The sequence below is a fragment of the Anabrus simplex genome, chromosome X (assembly GCF_040414725.1).
Source record: "Anabrus simplex isolate iqAnaSimp1 chromosome X, ASM4041472v1, whole genome shotgun sequence".
Taxonomy (NCBI): Eukaryota; Metazoa; Arthropoda; class Insecta; order Orthoptera; family Tettigoniidae; genus Anabrus; species Anabrus simplex.
The window spans coordinates 179,874,666-179,891,119 of record NC_090279.1 but is presented as its reverse complement, the minus strand read 5'-3'; the positions used below and the strand labels follow the sequence as shown (position 1 = coordinate 179,891,119).

General features: G+C 40.5%; 1 protein-coding gene across 1 annotated transcript in view; it reads left to right on the top strand.

Annotated features, from left to right (window-relative positions):
* The window catches only part of Lim1 (LIM homeobox 1), a 401,359-nt gene that overhangs the window by 342,500 nt on the left and 42,405 nt on the right, over positions 1–16,454 (top strand). The window contains exon 4 of the mRNA XM_067158717.2: positions 12,422–12,652. Coding sequence (XP_067014818.2) covers positions 12,422–12,652 — 231 coding nt within the window. The remainder of the gene's footprint in view (positions 1–12,421; positions 12,653–16,454) is intronic.

The following is a 16,454-nucleotide window of genomic DNA, read 5'->3' as shown; positions in this document are numbered from 1 at the left end:
ACTTGACTATTAACTTATGTTTTTTTTTATCTTAAGATTTTACACACAGTTTGTATTTAGGGGCCGATGACCTAGCTGTTAGGCCCCTTTAAACTACAAGCATCATCATCATCATCATCAATTTGTATTTCTTCAGCTTTCGTCCTTTTAATTCACATTTATTAAAAATGTAAAATCTCTTAGTTTTACATCATTAAAACACACCTTTACATTCTGTTTCGTTTTTATGTTGATTGTATTTTGCTCTTCTTCTTCTTCTTCTGTGAATGTCTTGAGACAGGTATCAACTGGACATCCTCCATGGTTCACTGTCTCGAGCATCTTGTTTCAGTTGTTCATAGCTTCTTGCTTGTTTAACATCTGTTAACTTTCCAAACAATCTTCGTCTTCTTACTTTCCTTCCATCAATTTTATCCTCCATAACCGTCTGTTGAAGACAATTTTTACGTAGTATGTGACCCATCCAGGCCTCTTTTTGATCAGGCGATTCTCCTCTCCTACTTTTCTTAGCAGTTTGTCCAGTTGACTTTTTCCATTTTTCTCCACAACCATATTTCATAATTTTCCAAAATACTTCGTCTTTCTTTCTTTATGTCTTTCTTTCTTAATGTCCTTCTTTCAGCTCCATATGACACTCCATTCCACACAAAACTGCGAACCTCTTTCTTAAATCAATAGGGATTGCCTTAGATGTTCAAAGCCCTCTCTCCTTTCCAAAACTTTTGTCCGCATGGATATTCTACTTCTTTCTTCTTCTGTACAGCTTCCATTCCATATGAAAGTTTACGTTTGTTAAATAGTCTGTTGTCAGTGCAAGTGAAATTTGCTCAGTGTAGCTGTATCTTGTGCTTCGTGAATAAATAAATGTTACCAAACTTCCCAAACATCTCAATGATTTTAATTGTTCTAATTTCTAATCTCCTCCTTTCTTATTCTCATCATCTTAGTCTTCCCAGTGTTGATCTTCATTCCTTATTCTGCTTATACTCATTCACTATTGTTGAAAAATAAAACGAGAATTTATGTTTTCCATCAAGTATTGCTCATTCAAAAATACCTAAAATACTAAAATAGCATTTCCATTAGGGTTAAATTTGAACATATTCCGGGGCCTTCCCCGCTTTGGACTGTCAGTTTTTACAACCTACTTTACGTCGCACTGACGCAGATATGTCTTACTGCGACGATAGGATAGGAAAGGGCTAGGAGTGGGAAGGAAGCGACCGCGGTCTTACTTGAGGTGTGCAAATGGGAAACCACGGAAAACCATCTTCAGAGCTGTCGACAGTGGGTTTCGAACCCACTATCTTCCTAAACCGAATACCCGCTTGCTCGGTCGGACTCTGAGTTAGGGCACCCCCACTAATTTTCAAAACCCAGCGCCCTTGCCTGTACGACAAAATTCCGCCACCTTCGAAAACCGCAAAATTAGTTAGTGAGACCAAAAGTTAATAACTTTCTTATTTATCAACTTTACACCATGTAAATGACGGGGTAACACCACCGTTATTATTTATCTGTCGCGTTATATCTACTGTATACAGTACCAAACGCTGAAGACCACCATGTAGAATGACATAAATTATATTAAACACAAAACCTAATACCATCATTTCCCAATAACTTATATCTATAAATAAATAAATAAATAAATAAATAAATAAATAAATAAATAAATACTGCAGTTGGATAGTTTGTAAAAAATCACGACAATAGTTTAATTTTGGGACGGATTTTTAGTTTTTGGGAGTCCTGTTCTATCTTGTTATTCACAGGATTTTTCTTGCTCAAAGTTTCTCTGAAGCAGAAGTAACACGTGTTTTCTTTTGCTGTCTTCCTGTTAATAATTCTACGTTTGTATCTACGGCATAAGATATATTCTACTGAAATGGTTACATTTCCCTTGATGTAGGCACATTTTCTGTGCATTAAATCAATTATTTGTAGAGGTATGATGGACATACAGTAATGTTGGATATCTTCTGACGTGTCAACTGTAAAATTAGGCTACTGTACATTCATTCGAATATTAGTGTAACGAAATCGTGTGTTGACACTGGGGCTTGTAGGTCTATAAGTAAAGATCCGTCTTATCCGAATGAAGGAACTGGATAGTTAATTTCCAACAAACTTGTCTACGCTTTAGCCCTCGGAAAAATAGTTATATCTACGTTCCATTTCTGCAATAGTTATACAGATTTTAAAGCAATCTTCAGACCCTTCAACACCGCAGCCCACCCAAATACCTAGGATTTAATTCAGACACATCACTGACACGCAAGACCTACATTTCAAATGTTGTTGCCGAGATTAAAATACGGAATAACATACTCCATTAACTAACAGGCACCTCTTGGGGAGCTAATGCTTCCGTCCTTCAATCCACTGCTCTAGCTCATTGCTATACAGTACTAGTCAAAAATTTAAGACCACATAAAGTAATCATGAAATGTCACTAGAACCTAAACTTGTGCCACTAGAACACTGCTGCGATTCTTTGCTGAGCTATTACATCTAATAAAATGCAAGTCACAAGTTTTCATTGAGTTAGACCAAATATTGTGCAAGTTATGAGTTTTTGACTATTGAAAGGTCATACCAAAAAAACAAAAAAATGGAAAATGTAATGTACTATATACTCTGATTGGTTGCAGGTATTACTGGCAAGATTTGTTTGTATACTTGGCAGTGGATGAGGATCATTTTAGTGCAAATATAAAAATTAGGAAAAAGTGCGGCACCATTTTGTTCTGCGTGTCAATTTTTTGCAAAGTAGCAGCAATATGGTCGATTTTTCCTTGTTCTTGCCTTAGGTCTCTGGGCGAGCTATCAGAGTCAGACTTATCTGACAGGATAGGCCTAGTTTCACTTGCAATCTACAGACGGCATCCAAGAACACATTTCTGATGCCCATTACTCGCCCTCAGACTTATGACAAGGACAAGGAAAAATCGACCATCATGGCGCTACTTTAAAAAAAAAAAAACTCTGCCGCATTTTTTCGGAATTTTTATATTTGCACTAAAGTGGCCCCCACCTATTGCTAAGTCTACCAAAAAAATCTTGGTATTAATACTTGCAACTAATTAATAATAATAATGCTATTTGATTTACGTCCCACTAACTACTCTTTTACGGTTTTCGGAGACGCCGAGGTGCCGGAATTTAGTCCCGCAGGAGTTCTTTTACGTGCCAGTAAATCTACCGACACGAGGCTGACGTATTTGAGCACCTTCAAATACCACCGGACTGAGCCAGGATCGAACCTGCCAAGTTGGGGTCAGAAGGCCAGCGCCTCAACCGTCTGAGCCACTCAGCCCGGCGCTCTTGCAACTAATTAGAGACTTCTTTTTTTCCTACTTCTTTTTCCCACACCTGTAGGGTCGCGGGTGCGAACTGCAGAGCACATGTGTATTTGGCCTTGTTTTACGGCCGGATGCCCTTCCTGATGCAACCCTATATGGAGGGATGTAATCACTCTTGCGAGTTTCTGTGGTGCTTGTTAATGTAGTATGTTGTCTGAATATGAAGAGGAGAGTGTTGGGACGGACAGAAATACCCACTCCCTGAGCCAGAAGAATCAATCAGAAGCGATTAAAATCCCCGAGCCGGCCCGGAATCGAACCCGAGACCCTCTGAACCGAAGGCCAGTACGCTGACCATTCAGCGTACGAGTCGGACTTGCAACTAATTAGAGTATCATCATCATCATCATCATCATCATCAGAGCCGGCCCCGTGGTGTAGGGGTAGCGTGCCTGCCTCTTACCCGGAGGCCCCGGGTTCTATTCCCGGCCAGGTCAGGGATTTTTACCTGGACCTGAGGGCTGGTTCGAGGTCCACTCAGCCTACGTGATTAGAATTGAGGGGCTATCTGACGGTGAGATAGCGGCCCCGGTCTAGAAAGCCAAGAATAACGGCCGAGAGGATTCGTCGTGCTGACCACACAACACCTCGTAATCTGCAGGCCTTCGGGCTGAGCAGCGGTCGCTTGGTAGGCAAAGGCCCTTCAAGGGCTGTGGTGCCATGGGGCTTGGTTTGGTTTGGTTCATCATCATATTGGCCGCAGCCATAGGTGTCTACAGTATCTTGAGGCAGGCTTTTCAACTCAGCGTACGTCTTGCAGTTCATCCTCTGAAGCGGGTTCTCGAAACAAGACACTCTGGGTCGTCCTCTTCCGGTACTTATTCCTTCAATGACGTCGTAAAGGAACTCCTCATACCACAGAATGTGGCCAATAAATTTTATTTTCCGTTTCTTTAATTTCAGTTACCAGACACCGTTCTTCTCCTATCTCCCTCAGGACTTCGGTATTACTCTTCATTTTAGTCCAACTTATCCTTTGCATTCTTCTCCAGATCCACATATTAATTGCCTCTAGTCTTTCCTTTTCCTGCTCTCCTGATGTCCAGCTTTTGCAACCAACCGTACAGGAGCACACTCGATACAAAAGGCCTTTCGAGTTTGAATATTGGTTGGCCAGCAGACGTTTTTTGTTTTTTGTTTTTTTATCTTGAAAGGCTCAGTATTCAGAACATTATATTTACAAAGTTTATGACTTTTTTACGTGACCTTAAAAACTCATAATTTGCTCAGTACCTGGTCTAACTCAATGAAATCACAGAACATACAGTGGAATCTCGATATCTGGAATCATCTCGGGAGCAAAATTTTATTTCGAGTTATCGAAATGTAGAGATATAGAGAATACCATTTTTGAGCACCTAGTTGAATCATATGTATCTACGGCAGGGCCTCTCAGGGTGCATGGGCCTGGTGCATGCACTGTGCGCGGTGTAAAAGACGACTTCGCTTGGTTGACCAGAGTGCAGACCCCCACTCCTCGATTTGGAGCAATAGCGCTGTCTCGCTCTTTCCCCATGCCTGTCTCGCTCGCTCCGCCTGTCTCCCTCTTCCTCACTTGCTCCCTAGCGCTCCAAATCGGAGCTGAGTTGAGCCTAGCTTAGCTGAGTAGCCCAGAGACGAAGCGTTGGTCCGAGCCGAGCCGAGCGAGACCGATGCACTGTGCACAGGAACTCTGCGCCGCTATTTGCACGTGGGTGATTTTGGGCGTTTGGGAGGCCCTGATCTACGGGCTTATACTGAATACATTATTTTTAACAGTATTTAAAAATATACAAACTAATTCTATTTCACGGCATAACTTTAATTATAACCCTTATTATAATGACTTTTGAGAACACAGGATACACTACACACAGTAGTGGAACAAGAAACATACTTTAGTTAACACCTTTCGAAAAAATCCGCTAGTCTCTTCTATTTGTTGCTGTTAGCGTTGAAACTTCTCGCACCGAACTCGATAGCTGCAGTCGCTTAAGTGCGGCCAATATCCAGTATTCGGGAGATAGTAGGTTTGAACCCCACTGTCGGCAGCCCTGAAAATGGTTTTCCGTGGTTTCCCATTTTCACACCAGGCAAATGCTGGGGCTGTACCTTAATTAAGGCCACGGCCGCTTCCTTCCCACTCCTAGGTCCTTCCTGTCCCATCGTCGCCATAAGACCTATCTGTGTCGGTGCGACGTAAAGCAACTAGCAAAAAAAAAAAAAAAAAAAAAAAAGAACTTCTCGTCATTCTCGTCAATACCACGCAGCCGAGATTCGTAAATGGAGCTTGTTATCCGCGACTTCGGGGACTTGCTTTCTTACGTGATTAATTAATAAATTAATTAATTCACACCCGAGAAACAGCGAGGCTTGGCTTCGGCGATTTTTCGATCATTCCAAGTTTTATTTTTTCGGTTCCCGTCATTTTAGCTCCCAACATCGCTGTTACTTTACTTTACTTGTTAACTGATTTTTACAAACTACAAATGCCGTATTGCACAGTTAATTTTGCTTCAAAGGAGGAAATGTTTACTTCGATAAATCGAGAAATTCGTGCAATCGAATTTCCAGTAATAGAGAAATAAATACACGTGAAGCATAGGGCAGACGGCCGGGAAATTTAAGTTACTTCAAGGTACTGAAAATTCGAGATATCCTATTAGATGTAAGAGCTCGGCAAAACATTCACAAGAGTCTAGTGCCACAAGTTTAGATTCTAAGTGACATTATTTTCATGATTTGTCTACTGTATATGGTCGTAAACTTTTGACCGGTCCTGTATCGTTGCTGAATACTGCTCCTCAACCTGGCTAAACAGTGATCATACCAAGAGAATAGATAGGCAATTAAACCTGACAATGGCCTCATTATTGGTTGTATTCGTCCTACCAAGACACACTGGCTACCTGTTTTAAGCAACACACTGTACCACCGCCGTCACAAAGGGGATCAGAATTGCAACTGAAGACATGGAACAGCATTGCAAGCAGTCCGCATTTTGCAATCCACGCACGTGTATTGAGAACTGCAAGTTGTTGTTTGATCCATCAGTCCATCGACCGGTTTGATGCAGCCCTCCATGCCACCCTATCCTGTGCTAACGTTTTCATTTCTACGTAAATACTACTTTAATTTTGCATTTCTTTCCGTTATTGTAATGAAGTTAATATTTTTTAAACCTGTATTATGTATACAATTCCGTCTTTTGTGTATATATATTCATCCTTTTGTCTTAAACATTAGTGTTATTAATAGTTCGTAGACCGGGCGAGTTGGCCGTGCGCGTAGAGGCGCGCGGCTGTGAGCTTGCATCCGGGAGATAGTAGGTTCGAATCCCACTATCGGCAGCCCTGAAAATGGTTTTACGTAGTTTCCCATTTTCACACCAGGCAAATGCTGGGGCTGTACCTTAATTAAGGCCACGGCCGCTTCCTTCCAACTCCTTGTCCTTTCCTATCCCATCGTCGCCATAAGACCTATCTGTGTCGGTGCGACGTAAAGCCCCTAGCAAAAAAAAAAATAGTTCGTAGAATTTTAAGTTTCAGGCAGTTTTATGGTGATGAAATGGCTTTTAGTGCCGGGAGTGTCCGAGGACAAGTTCAACTCGCCAGGTGCAGGTATTTTGATTTGACGACTGTAGGCGGCCTGCGCGTCGTGACGAGGTTGAAATGATGATGAAGACAACACATACCCCTAGCCAACGAAATGAACCAATTGTGGTTAAAATTCCCGACCCCGCTGGGAATCGAACTCGGAACGCTAACCATTTAGCCATGGAGCCGGGCAGTTTTATGGTATTAATAAGTAATAATCAGGACTAGGATTTTGATGACGTGTCATCTTCTAATTGGTTGGCAACAGACATTGCTAACTTGTAGAGAAATCCTGATCATAGTTCCCAGGCTGTGAGCTTGCATCCGGGAGATAGTGGATTCGAACCCCACTGTCGGCAGCCCTGAAGATGGTTTTCCGTGGTTTTCCATTTTAACACTAAGCAAATACTGGGGCTGTACCTTAATTAAGGCCTCGGCCACTTCCTTCCCATTCCTAGACCTTTTCTATCGCATCGTCGCCATAAGAGCTATCTGTGTCAGTGCGACGTAAAGTAAATAGCATAATTCCCACATTGTAAAAATACCTATTTATAAGGTCAATATTTTTGCCATTTTCTATTTTTAGATCATTTTCTAAAATTATACTTCATTATTTTGTCGTTTTATGGGATTTATTAAATTATTTTGTACTTTTTGAGTCATTTTCTTACATGTTTGAGCATTTCGAAGCATTTTCGAGTGTAGTCCTGGGTATTAGATGAGTATCAATACAGAAACGAGAATCTTCAATTTTTTCGGTACTTTTTCATATTATGGTCATGTTTTCTCGTGAACTTTCGTATTTTTGTAATATTTTTATCTTTTTTAAATTCCGTTTTCGCATACCTGCTTGCAGTTGTCTCGAAGACCAATTTTTCACATCTCTTAATTATTTATTGACCGGGCGAGTTGGCCGTGCGCGTTGAGGCGCGCGGCTGTGAGCTTGCATCCGGGAGATAGTAGGTTCGAATCCCACTATCGGCAGCCCTGAAGATGGTTTTCCGTGGTTTCCCATTTTCACACCAGGCAAATGCTGGGGCTGTACCTTAATTAAGGCCACGGCCGCTTCCTTTCAACTCCTAGGCCTTTCCTATCCCATCGTCGCCATAAGACCTATCTGTGTCGGAGCGACGTAAAGCCCCTAGCAAAAAATAAAAAATAAAAATTATTTATTGTCTGTAATTTCTTACAATGATCTTTTTTAGAAATGTATATGTATGTGAATTAGGAGGGTAAGCTGTACACAAAGAGACAGACTGATGAGCCTCAATTGAGCTGTTAATGAGTTGACTTATTTCAAGTATACCCCAGTAACATCCTGCAATGTTCAGCAGTCGTTTCCCCGCTACGAGTCAATGTTGCGAGAAAATAGAAGATCGTTCTTATTTTAAAAATTCAAAATCTACAGTATGTAATTTGCTATTGTAATTCCTTTCTGATCGCCCATCAAAATGTAACATTTATTTTATTCTGTGCAGAGTCAAGTGTTACCTCTGGATTGAGTAATTAAATAAATTCAAAGTATAATAATAAAATTAATAATTATTATTGAATGCTATAGATTTTAAAAGTACATTTTCAATATAATGTTAATTATAAAAAGCGGCAATATTTTTGAAAATTTCGAAAATGTGACCAAAAAACTTTCAAGTCATATTTATTGTCATATTTTAATACGTTCTTAGGTCATAAGTGTTTGTATATTTCTAGCAGTTTTAGGTCATAAAAATCCTGGCCCTAGTCATCAAAATTCTGACCGTTGTAATAATATATATGTAGTTAAGTTAAGAGAGGGAGCCACGAGCCCTAACTTCGCCACGGATAATAAAAGATTTTATCATTCTTCCTATTCTATGACATATTTATATCAAAATGCTCGAACCTGTCTGAAATCGCAGGCGCTTGAGGAACCTCCAAGAAGTATTCATCCATAATACTATGCAGAAAAAATAAACGTACATCCCATCGTACCCCTGTTCCTCCAGGTGTCAGGGTGACGGTAAACGATACGAAAAAAAATCCGAAACCAAAGGATGTGAATTTCATTTTTAAAGTTAGTTTTTAGCACTGGGTCTGGTTACCTCTCTTCGGGTTTATTGTGCCCCCTCTGCCCGCCCACTCACACACAAGGACACTGATAGTCGGACGGCCTCCAGCGAGCTTCATGAATACTTCATGAACTGTCCATCTCTCTAGACGGCCTGCCTGACGTTTCGTTATACCAAACATAATTAATATTTTTTTCTTCTCCACGGAAGAAGGAGAGAAACAAAGAGAAAACAACCCGAAAAAAATAACGGAGAGAAGGAAGAAACTTGTTAGAAGATTCGAGTTTTGAAACGTAACTTCATCCAAGTCAGGTAACGTCAAGGTGTGTGAAAAGTGTCCGTCCTGAAGTTCATATCCGGGTCGATCGGAGCGAGGTGCAGCTATCACCATGTCAGAAATATGGACAGACGCTAGGAGGTACGACTTAACTCTTTGTTTTCTTTATACAGCTTGAGCGTGAACTTAGTTTGTGTTACTTAGAATCGGGATTTATAACCATTAATAGGTTAGTCTGCAAGCTAAAGTGAGTAACAAGTATACGCTATACTGCACAACGGTTATGTTATGGGTGTTGCATAAGCATTAGGGGTACGACTAATCAGATCCCCTAGATTCATGTTACTCTCGCTACATTACGGAAGAGCGGCCTAGACGATACAGCCTAATAACCAAATTAGCTTGCAATAGAAGAAAGCTATCCGTCTAATCAATGGCTAAAAATATACAGATGGCTCACAGGACAAGAAAAACAGAACTGGGGCAGGAATACATTCATCTCTCTTCTCAGTCCACTTCCCAGTAGCCAAAACAAAACAAATTTTGATGCAGAAATAAAAGCAATTTCCCATGCACTAGAACAGTTATTAGGCAGAAACAATGATTTCCAAAAACTGTTATCCTTACAGATTCAAAAGCAGCCATCCAAGCCGTCTCGTCAAATAATGTCTCAAAATAGAGAACTGAAAGAAATTCTATGTATGGTAAAAGCCCTCCAAAGACTCCACAAATAGATCTCATTTCAGTGGATTCCTTATCATGTTGGAATAACAGGTAATGAAGAGGCAGACAGATTAGCCAAGAAAAGGTACCACACTACAACAACCTGCCAGTCAGACTGATTTTATATCAGCGAAAAATACTATTAAAACAGGCATGAAGAAGTGGCAAAGAAAAGAGTAGAAACCAAATTATTGAAGGATATTGATGCTAAATGGGATCAGTATAAAATAAAACCAAGAAGAGAAGCTGTAGCCTTCTTCAGACTTAACACTGGCCACGACTGTCTTGCAGCTCATCTAAAACGAATCAGCATCCTGAGATCCGAAAAATGCACACTTTTCCTTGACCCTGGAAGCAAAATGGATAAGGAATACATGTTACAAACTTGAGGTGACTGCCAGAACTTCACTCAACTACTGGAACGCAAGAAAGCTGGTTGGTTGGAATCCGGGCTAGCCATAAGATACAGCAACAACAACAACAAAACATTGATTTATAAAGCTTAAGAGGAGCATCAAGGGCCTATCCTGGTAATGTTAAATTTAACAGATGTACATCCTGGTTTCTCTGGAATTGTCCGAGATAATACAAACAAAATTTTGATGCGGCATACTGTACATCCAGATCTAATGCATTTATTGATCTTTTTGCTTGGTTCTACTCTTTTTTAGAAATGAAGATATGGATTTTTAATTCAAGTTCTTAAACGTTTTAATTTATCTATTTTTAAATGTATTTATGATTAAAGTATGTGTGATATCTCTACCACTGAAGATGCATGTAAAAACAATAATGCTGTTAATGAGAATCAAACATTTCAGATATTTAGTTTAAGTAGTTTCTGAGAAGACGAGGAAAATTCGCAAAAGAAAATGTAGTTTCTCAGAAATAATATGTGATTGTGTAATGCCACTTAGAAAACGTGAGGTGAGCTGTCCAAAAAATCCTCAGCGTTTTCCTTCGATACCACATTTCAAAAATTTCTATTAGCTTATCCCAGCGAGCGAGTGGCTACGAGGTTTGGGTCACATAGCTGCTAGCTTGAATTCGGTGGATAGTGGGCTCGAACACCCACTGTCGGCACCGATGAAGATGCTTTTCCGTATTTGCTATGCCCGAGGGAAGAGAAGGGTGATGTGTACGATGAAGACAGTGATAATGTTCCGCGTGTATGCACAAGTTTCCTTGTTCGACTCGTACAGGACTGTCCTCGTCTCTTACAGGCAATATCCACAGTCCGTTTATTAAACAGCCGTAACTGCACACACAGTACAAGGACACACTGTAATTTAGACACACTTGTCAGTCAAGGAATGCACCAGATCGTTTCTCCTCTCGTCTGTTGATCGCAGTAACGTTCTTTATTATTTAACATGCTCGAAGATGTAACGCTGCCACCGCACGATTGTGTATTCCTTCACTCACAATATTATAAATGGAATTAAATACTGAACTAAGGAAACAATACGCCCAATGGTTTGGTTACAGTAGATGTTCAATATGCCTCCATCCTACTTCACATTTCTCAACGGTTTAGTAGTGACCTCTGGACTCTGTTCAGAATGTGTGGTGTGTCGCGCATTACCTCTGTCCCCCACTTACCACTTCCCCTCCCTTCCCTTCTCTACTCTGACGCACAGCAACAGGTAGCAGCTGGCTCTCTGGCACTGCAAATACGGCGAGTTCTGTTCAAAAGTTTCTATTTCCACCCTAATGCCAACGGCCGTAGCCGTGTTGAAACACCGGATCCCGTGAGATCTCCGAAGTTGAGCAACATTGGGCATGGCCAAGATTTGGATGGGTTGCCACGCGCTGTTGCTGACGGATAAGGGAATGCAGGAGCGGAAAGGAACTGGCCACCCCACCGCACCTTGAGGACTTCTGTATGAGGCGACATATAAGCCTGAAGATGATTTCTATTGCAGTTGAATTTTACATTATAATAAACGTACGGGAACTCCTTCTCCTAAACACCAGAACAAGAATTCGTCTCGTAAAGCGTTGAATTGGCAGTGAGCGGGAACGGCGTAGGAGTAACTTCAAGATCAAGCAAAGTCAAATGGAAGCTTATAGAAGTAGTCTAGAAAGGAAACAGAAAACTCGCCGTATTTGCAATGCCAGAGAGCGAGCTGCTACCTGTTGCTGTGCGTCAGAGTAGGGATGGGAAGGGAGGGGAAGTGGTAAATGGGAGACAATTAGAACAAAAGTTGAAGAGAATACATGTGTATGAAATGTAACCTAATGTATTAAATGGAATCAATAGGAGGAGAGAGAATGTGTTGAATTGCCTCAGGGCCTTGATGCGGAATGAGGATAAGTTGTGTGAAAGAAACTCAGTTCTGGAAATGCACAGTTTTTAAAGGGTTAATGATTTTGCAGCAATTTGTTGAGCTCTCCTTGTGTTTGAAATGATTGTATTTTCTATTGTTACAGACTCGCTGCTGGGCTCGGGGACGGACGACGAAGACGACGACGATAACAGCACGTCGACGACGGCCACGACGCCGGGCCCCGGCAGCACACTCAAACACCACTCGCACAGTCACGGCGCCGCCCCGGAGACCAACAACAACTCGCTGGCGGTGGGGGATATGCCGCCCCTGGTGAGCGGGCCCGGCTCCATACCAGACGGCAAGACGGGCCAGGACGATTCGGAAGACCAGGGTGAGTTACATTTTTAAAGTCTGTCTCACATTTTCTTAGCTTTTCATTGTGTTGTTTTAGTTTCTGAAACTTCAGGGAAAGAATCTATATAAATAAACTCGTAATGGTCCCGTGTCTGTTCAAAAGTTTCTATTTCCACGGCCGTAGCCGTGTTGAAACACCGGATCCCGTGAGATCTCCGAAGTTAAGCAACATTGAGAGTGGTCAAGATTTGGATGGGTTGCCACGCGCTGTTGGGAGGGGTAAGGGAATGCAGGAGTGGAAAGGAACTGGCCACCACACCGCACGTAAACTCAGGCTCAGGCACACCTCTGCGGAGGTTCGGACCTGCCTTCGGGCAGAATACACCCTGACCTTACTCCACCCTAAGGAAGTTGAGGGAAAACGCAAGTAAACATACTAAAAAGGCACATGGGACGTACCCATGATCGGGTATGGTACAACTGCTTAGAACTTTGCTGTGATCCCAAATGCACGTCAATATAAATATAAACAAAACGGAAATAGCTCCTTTTGATTGTTTACCACAAATGACCCTTTTTGTTCAGACACGCCGGAAGTAACGCCTTTTGAATGGGAATGGGAAAATAGCACACAGCAAAACAGCAACACAGGTTCACCTGTTTGTAAAACAATTTGGGATAAGTTGTACACTGATTGACAAGACCAAAAATATAAGAGGATAACAAAATATCGAGAATTTATAAATCATAGAGAAATGCAACTGCATTCTAGACACACAAATGACACACGTATCCAGATTTAGTTTTAAAGATGTATAGTAAATTTTCAATAGTGTTTAGTCATTAATTTCGCAATACAATATTGTTATATAGGAAAGATAAAAACATTCTTTAAGTAAATATCCATTATAATATTGAAATAACTGACTGCAACTTACAGTACTATGTGAAAATAAAAAACAATAATAAATAAACCGGAAAGTTGACATCATAACTAATAACTCATTCAAAATCCTTCTAAACACACTACAAGATGCATTAAAATAATCCAATGTATTTTGAAACATATCATTACCAAGAGGGTGTAATTTATTATATAGTGAACACGAACTTTATAGAAAATATTTATTATGTGTATCTGTATTTCTTCGTGGTAAATAATAAGCGAGTTTCTAAATTTTCCTGCAGCTTATCTGGGAATATAATATAAAAGTTTACTGCATACATACTTTGTTATTAATTAGTGCATAAAGCAATACTAGCATTAGACAATCTCTTCTAGAGTTAACAAGCTTATAATATGATAAATATTGAGGATATTCCCCATTTTGTGTGAATATTTTAAGAACTTGTCTGTTCTTTCAATTAAGCTTACGTGTTTCTTAGTGGCAGGACACCAAATAATGGATGCATTTTTGCAAATCATATCTTACTAGTGCGTAATATAACAAAAATATAGACTAATTACTGAAATTTTTGTGAGGTTCTTTATACAAATCCAAGACTTTTATATGCTTTGTTGAAAATTTGACGTATATGTGATACAAAATTCAAATGTTTGGGTATCAGTACCCCTAAATCATTAATTTCATGTACTTGTAACAATTCTACTTAACAATAAACTATTTGTTCTCTGCGATACGACCATACATTTTAACTTTCAGGTGTTCTTCCTTTTCATGCATCATTTTTTATTTTGTTTGCGATTCTGCTTCATGTCTGTGAACAATTCACTTTAGAAATGTTTGATAATATTAGATAACCTCATACCATACGTGTTGGGAGCTTATCTCTTTCTCCTTTTTTTCCTGACTAATAAACGTTTTGCAATGTTAGCACCTGCTGGACGCCGTATTTCTCAGTGACCGGTTTCGGAAGCAGGTTCTATTATTCAGTAGCGGTTATTGAAAACCCCATTTAACGGTTCATCCTCCATAATAACTGTGCAGTGCTCTGAATACCCTGGCTTACCCTCAGAAGCATTGACCGATTATTTAGGTGAAGATGAAACTAATTTTTAAGGGATGTAAAATGGCCCTATGAAATCAATGTTAAAATATCAAACTTCTGTATCTCTATTTTTTACGACAAGAATATTAGAATTTTAGTCTTTTTTTTATAAACTTTCTGATACAGTTACCGGACATAATTTCTTCTGAATAATTCTATCTGTGGATTAACGATAGAGTAGCAGCCTCTGGATCCCAAGTTTACAGGATTTTGGAAGGGTGAAAAAATAGTCTGTTCGACACTCCATGATCTCAGTATGAAAGAGGTCTCTGGTAACACAGTTCGTATTTACCCGAAAAAAATTGTTTTTTTTTTTTTTTGCTATTTGCTTTACGTCGCGCCGACACAGGTAGGTCTTATGGCGACGTTGGTATAGGAAAGGCCTGGAAGTGGGAAGGAAGTGGCCGTGGCCTTAATTACGGTATTTACCTGGTATGAAAATAGAAAACCACTGAAAACCATTTTCAGGGCTGCCGACAGTGGAGTTCGAACCCTTTATCTCACGGATGCAAGCTCACAGCTGCGCGCCCCTAACCGTACGGCCAGCTCGCCCGGTGGAAGACTGCTAGAAAGGGGAGGAAAGTCTGCGCTGTCTAAATTTGGCTAGGGTTAAAGTTTGGGCTGGGAAGACTTGGGAGAAAGGAGACGAGCTGTTCGACTAAGAGGTATGTTCCGAGCTGTCAGTGGAGAGATGGCGGGGAATGACATGAGTAGACAAATACGTTTGAGTGAGGTTTTTAAAAGTAGGAAAGATCACAGTATGAAGATAAAGTTGGAATTCAAGAGGAAAAATTTAGGCAAATATTCGTTCATAGGAAGAGGAGTTAAGGATTGGAATAATTTACCAAGGGGATGTTCAGTGAAAATCCACAGCCTGTTTCCAGTCATTTGACCGGGTCAGCGATGGAATGAATGAATCCCCCATCTTGCGGCGAGGATAGGAATTGTGCCGGCTGCCGAAGCCTGTCGCATTCCTCTAGAGCAATGACTAATGCCTGACGGATGAAATGAAATGATACTGGAGTGAAAGATGGCAGGGAAAACCGGAATACCCTGTGAAAAACCTGTCCCGCCTCCGCTTTGTCCAGCACAAATCTCACATGGAGTGACCGTGATTTGAACCACGAAACCCAGCGGTGATAGGCCTGCGCGCTGCCGCCTGAGCCACGGAAGCTCGGAATGTTCAATAAATTCCCATATTCTTTGCAATTCTTTAAGAAAAGGCTAGGAAAACAACAGATAGGGAATCTGCCACCTGGGCGACTGCCCTAACTGCAGATCATTGATTGATTGTAAGATAAAAGCTTTTATTCACGTTGGTGATTACGTGCCTAAGGGATTGTGTGGAATGACATTAGTAGTCGAATAAGCTCAAATAGCGGTTTAAAATGTAAGGAAGGTCATAATATGAAGATGAAGTTGGAATTCTAAAGGAAGAATTGGAACATATATTTGTTTGTTAGAAGAGGAATTAGTTCTTAAATAATTTATCAAAAGGGATGTTCGTTATTTTTTCAAGTTCTTTCAAAAATTTTAAGGGAATACTAGGTAAACAACAGGTAGGATATCTGCAATCTGGGTGACTACCTTAAATACAGATCAGTAGTGAATGAAAAAAAGGTAATGAATGAGTGAATGAATGGTCTACTGGTCTGTCAGAGTGGCTATTTATCAAGAGAATTGTATAGCTTGCTCCAGGCTTAGAAGAAGTCGTAAGTCAAGGAATATTACCATACCGTGCCGTCGTATCCATTAAGAGAAAGACAGCAGGTAAAACTAAAAGGAATCATAATAATCATTAATATTATTCATAATACATTCATTTGGAT